The following is a 9,441-nucleotide window of genomic DNA, read 5'->3' as shown; positions in this document are numbered from 1 at the left end:
TTTTTTCAAATGAAAATTTCTCATCTAATCATTACAATCTTTTCAAATTTTCACATAAAATATAATAAATAATTTAACTTTTTCAAATATCAAAATAATAATAATATTAAAAAATAATATTTTATTCAGTTTTTAACTTTTATTTCAAATCATTCTAACTAAAATTTCCCATTTCAACGTCTAAACTTAAACTTTGGGCCATATCAAGTTAGGTTCGTCCTACATATGAATAATTTCTAACCATATCTATTTAACTCAATCAGTTCCCTCCATTAATTTCAGGTTGGTTTCACAAGTTACGACAAAAATTATCAATTTTAAATATCGAATATCGTTTTAAATAGTGTCAAATCAAGTTTGATTCAACTTTAACTAGCCCATTTAATTAAATCAGTCAGAATTCTCGATTTGCAGCCTTAAAATGTATAATATCTGTATAATTTTTAAAAAAAAAAAACAATAAATTTAAAATTTATATAAAAATATTAATGTTTAATAATTAATTTCACTTTTTTTAAAAAAAATACGTGAGATTAAAACACCATAAAACTATATCTAACAGTACTTAAAACATTAATTTAATATTGAGTATGTGCTAAATTCGTATCGAAAATTAATTTCACCTGAAAATTACATGCATTACAAATAGAATATTAAAAAACAAAAAGAAGATTAAATTCATTTAATTGAGCTGTCACACAAACTATTTAAAAAAAAAAAAAAAACACCCGAAATAGATTTGGGTGAGGCTTATGTCGGTGACTGTTACAATAATTTTTACCAAAACTTAACTACAAATCAAATCTTAGGAGATTGGATGAGTTCCTTAATTCCTCCACAATTTGGTTACATGATATGAGAATTTTTTTGTTTTTGTTTTTTGTGAGATGAGATGAGATGAGATTTTTTGTTAAAAGTTAAATAAAATATTATTATAATATAATTTTTTAATATTAATTTTGTTTTGAGATTTAAAAAGAATTGTTTAATATATTTTGTGTGAAAATTTAAAAAAATTATAATGATTATATCAGATGAGATAAAATGAAATAAGATATTTTGAATTGTTTATTATTTTTTGAGCTAATAAGTTTTTTTTTTAATATTCACAAAAGTTTATTAAAATTATTTCTTTTGAGAAAATAAATTGAATAAATTAGATAGTAATGCTATACATCACACCACTTTTCTATTTGCATCGTATTATATATGAGTGACGTATTTATTATTATTTGATAAAAAAATTTAATAAATGATCATTTAATAGTGATAAATATGTTATATTTTATTTAATAAGATATAAGTAAGATGATAGCGTATAAATTCAAATTAAAAAATTATATATAAAAAGAGATTTTGGAAATTTTTTTTTTTTTTTAAAACTGGGCACCTACAAAATGGGAAGGGGTGTGTATGGCTGTGATATGTGTCGCAGAAAAGGCAGCACTCTAATATCAGATCGTAGACGTAAACGCTGAACCAAACAAAGACGGTAATAATATTATAACGGTGAGAGATATGCTCACATGGAGATGGCTGATTCGGCCAGCCATTAAAGACTATTCGCTTTAACCAAGTTTTTCTCTCTCTCGACTCTTCTTCTTCGGATATCTTTTCAGGACCCTTGGCGAGCCTTTGTTTGTTTCTGTGTATTATTCGGAATCTCCACATCCGTTTCCCTTACGCTGGTTTGGAATTTTATTTTGAGGTTTCTTTTTTCGTTTTTTTTTTTGGTTTTAATTTGATCTGAGAGACTGAGATATTGCAGGGAACTCGGTTTCGCGCGTGCTTCGATTGGAAACGAGAAATGCCACAGGACTTGTCGTCCGAACTAAACCTGGACAATTCCGACACCGAGTTCATTGAGGTTGATCCCACTGGTCGATACGGTCGGGTCAGTTTAACGACAAAAATATCTATTTTCTATCCAAAATTTTCAGTTCTGCTTATAATTTGATTGTTTTGCAACTTTTTCAAATTCTGATTATAGCTGCTTCGTTCCTCTTTTTCTGGGTTTGGAAAATTAGTCAATGCTTCGTTTCTTTTTCTTTTTTTCTATTGTGATTGTTTGATCACAAATGAAGCTTGGGTTGATAAATATGGCTACGTTTATTGATGGGTTTTGTTTTGTTTAAATTTAATGGTGGCTTTGCAGTACAGAGAGGTGTTAGGAAAAGGTGCTTTCAAGAAAGTGTATCCTTTTGTTGCTTCTGCTATGTTAATTAGAATTTCAACTATTAAAGAAAACAAAATGCAATCAGGTGCACTGTAAGTAATATGCTTTTGAGACTGGAACGATAGGTGCAATATCTGTTTGTCCTTGATCAAACTGAGGGAACTTCAGATATCGAGCATTTGATGAGTTGGAGGGAATTGAGGTAGCTTGGAATCAGGTTAAGGTGGCAGACCTATTACAAAACTCCGTAGACTTGGAGCGACTATATTCAGAAGTTCATTTACTCAAGACTTTAAAGCACAAGAACATAATTAAGTTTTACAATTCCTGGATCGACACAAAAAATGAGAGTATTAACTTCATTACAGAGATTTTCAGCTCTGGAACATTACGGCAGTAAGTTTCTATATTTGCTCGGCAGTTAGTATCTGGTTTTCATTTTTATTTTGATTTTGTGAAAGGTTTTGTCAATGGATTTTATGTAGATACCGGAGGAAACATAAACAGGTTGATTTAAGAGCATTGAAGAAATGGTCCCGGCAGATCTTAGAGGGCCTTCTTTATCTTCATAGTCATGACCCACCTGTTATTCATCGAGATTTGAAGTGTGATAACATATTTGTCAATGGGAATCAAGGTGAGGTGAAAATTGGTGACTTAGGCCTGGCTGCAATTCTTCGCCAGGCTCGTTCAGCTCATAGTGTCATTGGTGAGGCTAGTATTATCTTTAATCTTTCCCTCTTGGGATTAGATTTATAATGTGAACTTAGTTGCCAGGGCCAATGTTATTGTTATTGTGACTTCAGGTACCCCAGAGTTCATGGCACCAGAGCTTTACGAGGAGGAATACAATGAGCTTGTAGACATTTATGCCTTTGGCATGTGCTTGATTGAATTAGTGACCTTTGAGTACCCATATGTTGAATGTGCCAATGCGGCTCAAATATATAAGAAAGTGACATCGGTATGGCAATCTTTGGCTCATTTCAATTATTTTCCCCTTGTAATTTCTTTCAAATATACAAGAAGAGGTTGCAATCAGGGTTTTCGTATCACATATCCTCAGTTCATTCTGAAATTTGGATTCTTCTTTTTTTTTTTGTCCCAAAAATGATTGTGAAATTTTGTAATCTAAGACTTGTAAAAGGTCTTAATAGCAAGAAAACCTCTAAGCTTTACCTTTAATTCTAAATCCTGGTTCCTGGGCTGTCAAATTCTTTTGCTAGAAAAGCCATTAACTTCAGCTTTGGTGTCTAGATTTTCATATAATTTCTTTTCCTTTGTAGGGAATAAAGCCGGCATCATTGGCAAAAGTCACAGACCCTGCAGTTAAAGCATTTATAGAAAAATGTATTGCAAAAGTATCTGAACGCTTGTCTGCTGAGGAACTCTTAAAGGATCCCTTTCTGCAATCAGATGAGGATCATGGAAGTTTAGGTTGTTCTCTACGTCCCAAAACCCATCATTCAGGTAAGTTTCAGTTTTTTGTACAGAGATCAGAACCCTTATGCTTATGTCCTCACATTTGAAGTGATGAAGACAGAAGGCAGTCATGAACACCTCGATATTGGTAAAAGTGCGAAGGATCCATCTGTTGAGACAAGTAGAGATTTCACAGTTCAAGGTCAACGGAAAGATGTTAACACAATATTTCTGAAACTACGAATAGCAGACTCCTTAGGTTGTCTATACTTCTCTTTATTTCTCTTTTAATTTTTCAGATTTTAACCAAAGAAGGATATTTTCATTAACATTTACTGGGTTAAATTGGAAATTTTCCACATTGGACTAGGTCTTTATCGGAATATCCACTTCCCATTTGATATTGAGGCAGACACTGCAATTTCTGTTGCTAGTGAAATGGTTGAGGAGTTGGACCTAACGGATCAAGATGTTTCAGCAATTGCTGAAATGATTGACTCAGAAATCCGGTCACACATTCCAGATTGGACAGCAAGAGCACTCTTTGGAGATAGTTATGGAGCAGAAGGTGCAAGTCCTGATAGCTGTACCTCTGAAGCCAAGGATGATGCTTCTCTCCTCATGAATGAGACTACCCCTTCTAGTGGTTTTGCACTGGAAAGATTGCCTTCAGGTCGTAAGTATTGGTCTGACTCGCCCAAGGCACCTGGTGGAACCTCACCGATACAGTCTAGCCCTTTAAACTTGCCTTCTCAGGTTGATTCAGTTGCTGGTGGGGCTAGCTTGACTGGAGATAATGAAAAATCTCCTGGTCACGATGAAGACCAGGATAGTCCTTATTTTGGTGCTGTACTTGAACAACCTGAGAATGAGTTTGTTTCTGATGGTGATGCTAATAGCGAAGAGAATGAACCTAATTTACTTGTTGATGTGCAATTTGGCAAGAAAAACACTGAAGATGCAGATTTGCATTCTAGTAATGGAGGCTATCCTTTTGAAGAAAACTATTTTGAATCAGAAGCTGTCAAGATACTTTCCGTGAAACTTGAGAATCTGCTAAAGCAGCAGCAAGATGAGCTAAATGAATTAAAGAGGAAGCATGAACTCGCCATAGCAGAACTTTTGAAGGGACTTCCTCCAGATATCTATCGAAAGGTATTAAGAAACTGTAAGCAGAACAGTTCTGACCATAAAATGCACATTGAGGGCCTATAAAAATTGGAAGTGGTGTTGCCTCACTTCTCCAACTTGCCATAGGTTGCTAATTTTTCTAATCCACTAATTTTCCCAGAAAGGGAAACTTATCTACTCTTCTTGGAAGGGCTGACTATAGTCTGTAAAGCTCAATTATGTTTCGCATGCTTATGCTATATTCTGTGAAGCTCAAAGACTTTTCACGTGATTAAGGTGGGGGAGCATGACTACAGAGATGCAAATCATGCTCCTGTATGTATCTTTAACAGAGGTTTTGCCCATATTTAAGGGGAATGCCAAACAGAAATATGGGTGCTGGTGCTGTATGATAGTCATGCATGTTGAAGAATTATACTTTCTAGAGTGACTCAGGATGGGCTGAGCTCAAGGGATTGATCCAGCACAATTTCCTTTTCACTCACATTAGGTGATCCTGCTGAGGTGAGCAGCTCAGATAAGCCCTATATCTGTATGCTATAAGTCTGCATATGCTTAAAGAAATCTATTCATCATTCATTCCACCTTTAGTTTGATACGACTAATCATTAATTTACAGGTTTTATACTTGCATATACGATTCATTTACTTTGTTTCAATTTTATTAGTCTGATTGCTTCAGATTTCAGAATGCAGTCTGTTTAGGCATTTAGTCATGCAAACGTTTTGGGTTTCTTGTTCATGATTCATTGCAGTGTCAAAGTAAGGTTATGGGAATGTATGCCCCTTATTTGCTTATCAATTGTGAATGTATCTTGCTTATGACAAGAGATCATGTCAGCATTTGGCGTGCTTGTATGTCTCCCAGTATTGTGGGATGGCTATATAATGGATTCGTGGTGTTCAAAATTGAGATGAATTTTTATTCAGAATAATTTCTTCTCTTTCCACAAAATTCGAAGGATTTAAATTGAGATTTAGTGGAATTACGGAGACAAATATGGTTTATCAGGAATCTGCACTTTCTGATACATTAGTTTCCTTTTGACTCCTCTTCAGATATCAGCAATCGATTGATTGTCAACCAAACATATTGACCTTTTTTCTTTCATATATTAGTTTCTCATCTGCAAAATGGCACTAGAAATTGTGAAATATGTATTACAAAGCAGAGAAAGTCTAAAATGGATTGTCTTCTATTATAGCAGAATATTGCACACTACCCCTTTACGTATCAAAAAGAAAAGAATAATGATATATACAAGTCTCAAATGTATTAGTTTCGTGTAGATCTTTTATAAAAAAGTAGACCCCACTATAGAAGTGTGAAAAACTCACTTTTTCTTGGTGGAGTCTACTTTTTTACGGGAGCAAAATTGGCAATTGGCATGTACTTTAAACATTTTATTTTAACTATTTAAAATCATTTCATCTCATCTCACTATCTATACTGTATTTTAAACATTTTATTTTGACCTCGTATATTTGAGATTGCATTTGGCATAGAAGGTCACTTTTGTAAGAAAGTTCTAGTCTTTAACCTTGTAATATCAAAACAAAGGTAATTTTTTATTTACCTAAAAAGAATTGTTTGCAAAGAGGCCAATCCCAGAAGGATTGACTCAAGTAAGTAGTAAGGATTTTGATCTTGGAAGTATGTTTCCCAATCTAAGGTTCAAATTCTTAGGTGCAAATAATTTCTAGAGTTCACTTCTTATCAACGAGAAGTTGATTTATCTGATTCGTGGGCGTGTTATTATTGAAATATTAAATTCATGACATATTTTTATGATTTTCAAAGTTCCTCATCATTAAAAAAAGGGTTGGCAAGATCTTAGCAGCTGTGATTATTTGAAATTACATTGGAAAAGTTTATATCATGTAGAAACAATTAGTTATTACATGTAGATGGATGAGATATCCATGGATGTGTTTAGAGTATTCATGAGTTTATTCTAAGGTGGATTTGGAAACCTTGTCTTGCCTAAAGCAATCTGAGTAGCTGGGTCAAAAGATGTGGAGCACAGTCTGTCTTCGTGTGCTACCCTGGGACACGATCATCTCACTCAATTCAGTTCCTATGAACCACAAATCCATTTTTTATGAATCACAAACCCATTTGACCCCCTTTGGACCACAAACCCTTTGAAAGCCCCAAGTGTCTATTGACCATTATTTGCATGGACAACGTACAATTGTGGTTACCATCAACATTTGTTTTCCCCAATGTTGCCATGCTGAGGCATCCATATTCCATGTTTTAGATCAAATACATATTCTACCATTTTAGATTTCAAAAATTTAATATATAATCATTTTTACGTATTTTTTATCACTTTATTGATATGATCGGCTGTGTTATTTTTTAATATAAAATAACTGTTTTGACCAATCACATCAATAAAATATATAAAAAGTACGTAAAAGTGACTATATGTAAGAAAACTCATATCGATAAAGTCAAAATTTATAAATTGACATAATTTGTTATAAAACTACTATAATTTCTTAAATCTTAACTATAATTAGGATTTAACTAAAAATTTTCTCCGCCTTGTCCAAGTAATTTTTCCCTCTCCTCTCACCCAAAAGAGAAAATAAGAGATACGCGTGGCAGCATCTAACACGTATAGCACAGAAAATTCATGTTACAGCAAGTGACCCCCTCGAAGCAGTGCCAGAACCGGATAAACCCCTCCCACAGCCTCAGCTTTGTATGATATGAGGCTCTCGTTTTGTCTTTCCAATAGATAACACTCTCCTGCTCTCCCATCCCTTCTCACTCTCTAATTCCTCTCTTCCTCCTCCCATCCTGTTGCCTGAATCCGCCATGGCTATTTCCTCTACAACAGCCGCAGCAGCCTCCGCTTCCTCGAAACTTACATACCCATGTGCCACATCGCCCACCCCGACCACTTCTTCCCTTACATTCTACCCCAAATCTACTTCGAAACTAAGCAAACCCACCACCGTTTCCCAACTGTCCTCCTCTTTCCTCAACCCTTCTACCATCCTCCACCTGACTCCTTCCTCCACCGCCACTCGTCACCGCCGCGCTTTCACCGTCCGAGCCGCCCGGGGTAAATTCGAGCGCAAGAAGCCCCACCTCAACATCGGAACCATTGGCCATGTCGACCACGGCAAGACCACTCTCACCGCGGCGCTCACCATGGCCTTGGCATCCCTCGGCGGCAGCGCACCCAAGAAATACGACGAGATTGACGCCGCACCAGAAGAACGGGCTCGTGGAATCACTATCAACACTGCCACCGTCGAGTACGAGACCGAGAACCGCCACTACGCCCACGTGGACTGCCCCGGCCATGCAGATTACGTCAAGAACATGATCACCGGTGCCGCCCAGATGGACGGCGCAATTCTCGTCGTTTCTGGCGCCGACGGCCCAATGCCACAGACCAAGGAGCACATTTTGTTGGCCAAGCAAGTGGGTGTGCCGAACATGGTCGTATTCTTGAACAAACAGGACCAGGTCGACGATGAGGAGCTCTTGCAGCTCGTGGAATTGGAGGTGCGTGAGTTGCTTTCGTCTTATGAATTCCCCGGTGATGATGTGCCTATTATTTCTGGTTCCGCTTTGTTAGCTTTGGAGGCTTTAATGGCCAATCCTAGTATTAAACGCGGAGACAACCAATGGGTGGATAAGATTTATGAACTTATGGATTCTGTGGATAGTTACATACCAATCCCACAAAGACAAACGGAGCTACCATTTTTGCTTGCTGTTGAAGATGTGTTTTCGATTACCGGTCGTGGAACCGTGGCCACCGGCCGTGTCGAGAGGGGTACGGTTAAGGTTGGAGAAACTGTGGATATTGTGGGTTTGAAGGACACAAGGAATACTACTGTAACTGGTGTTGAAATGTTTCAGAAGATTCTTGATGAGGCTTTGGCTGGGGATAATGTGGGGTTGTTGCTTAGAGGTGTTCAGAAGGCTGATATACAGAGAGGGATGGTTTTGGCAAAGCCCGGCTCCATTACTCCGCATACCAAGTTTCTTGCCATTGTGTATGTGTTGAAGAAGGAAGAGGGTGGTAGGCATTCGCCCTTTTTTGCTGGTTATAGGCCACAGTTTTACATGAGAACTACGGACGTGACTGGCAAGGTGACTTCAATTATGAATGATAAGGATGAGGAGTCTAAGATGGTCATGCCTGGCGACCGTGTGAAGATGGTTGTAGAACTCATTATGCCTGTGGCTTGTGAACAAGGAATGAGGTTTGCTATCAGAGAAGGAGGAAAGACTGTTGGTGCTGGTGTTATTCAGTCCATCATTGAGTGATACTAATAAGCTTTGGCATTCTTGATAGGAAATTCTATTTGCATTTTTTGAGTGGTGGCAGAATGACATCCTAACCTCAAATTCATGCAATTAGTTTTGCTGTTTTACAAAACTTTGATCTATCCAATGTCATATATTTGTAGGTTTGTACTTCTTTTGCTTGATGCCTAGCTAGTTTCGTAATATTTTTGTGATGATTTCATTTTACTTTTTATCTTCTTCTTCTTCTTCTTCTTCTTCATCTTGTGAGCTACTGAAGGTGAATTTTATACAATTGCGTCTGTGGAAATATGAGCTGTTTTGGCATTTCTCCCCTAAGCAAGCTGTTATATTTTTTCCGTCGGTATTTTCTATGCTTATAAAAAAAAGATTAGAAAATATAAGATAACTTGTCCAAAAAAAAATATGCTTA

At 36.4% G+C, this 9,441-nt stretch overlaps 2 protein-coding genes across 5 annotated transcripts; both read left to right on the top strand.

Annotated features, from left to right (window-relative positions):
- The first annotated feature begins 1,429 nt into the window (after positions 1–1,429).
- LOC122288889 (probable serine/threonine-protein kinase WNK3) lies at positions 1,430–5,642 on the top strand. 4 transcript variants are annotated; one of them, XM_043095710.1, is made up of 9 exons: positions 1,430–1,688; positions 1,769–1,894; positions 2,156–2,193; positions 2,345–2,572; positions 2,638–2,813; positions 2,983–3,140; positions 3,463–3,646; positions 3,708–3,857; positions 3,969–5,642. In XM_043095710.1, the coding sequence occupies exons 2-9, from the start codon at positions 1,808–1,810 to the stop codon at positions 4,811–4,813; spliced, it is 1,866 nt and encodes a 621-aa protein (XP_042951644.1). In that variant the 5' UTR covers positions 1,430–1,688; positions 1,769–1,807; the 3' UTR covers positions 4,814–5,642. The 4 variants fall into 4 exon arrangements, with proteins under 4 accessions (XP_042951644.1, XP_042951641.1, XP_042951642.1 ...); XM_043095707.1 differs by having other exon boundaries at positions 1,431–1,688; positions 2,638–2,885; XM_043095708.1 differs by having other exon boundaries at positions 1,433–1,688; positions 2,662–2,885.
- Positions 5,643–7,444: 1,802 nt separating this feature from the next.
- On the top strand, positions 7,445–9,236 carry LOC122288890 (elongation factor Tu, chloroplastic). Its single transcript, XM_043095711.1, has one exon. The coding sequence runs from the start codon at positions 7,560–7,562 to the stop codon at positions 9,027–9,029; it is 1,470 nt and encodes a 489-aa protein (XP_042951645.1). The 5' UTR covers positions 7,445–7,559; the 3' UTR covers positions 9,030–9,236.
- The last annotated feature ends 205 nt before the right edge of the window (positions 9,237–9,441 follow it).

The sequence above is a fragment of the Carya illinoinensis genome, chromosome 12 (assembly GCF_018687715.1).
Source record: "Carya illinoinensis cultivar Pawnee chromosome 12, C.illinoinensisPawnee_v1, whole genome shotgun sequence".
NCBI classification, from domain to species: Eukaryota; Viridiplantae; Streptophyta; class Magnoliopsida; order Fagales; family Juglandaceae; genus Carya; species Carya illinoinensis.
The sequence above is the reverse complement of the archived record's forward strand: the minus strand, read 5'-3'. Positions and strand labels throughout refer to the sequence as shown.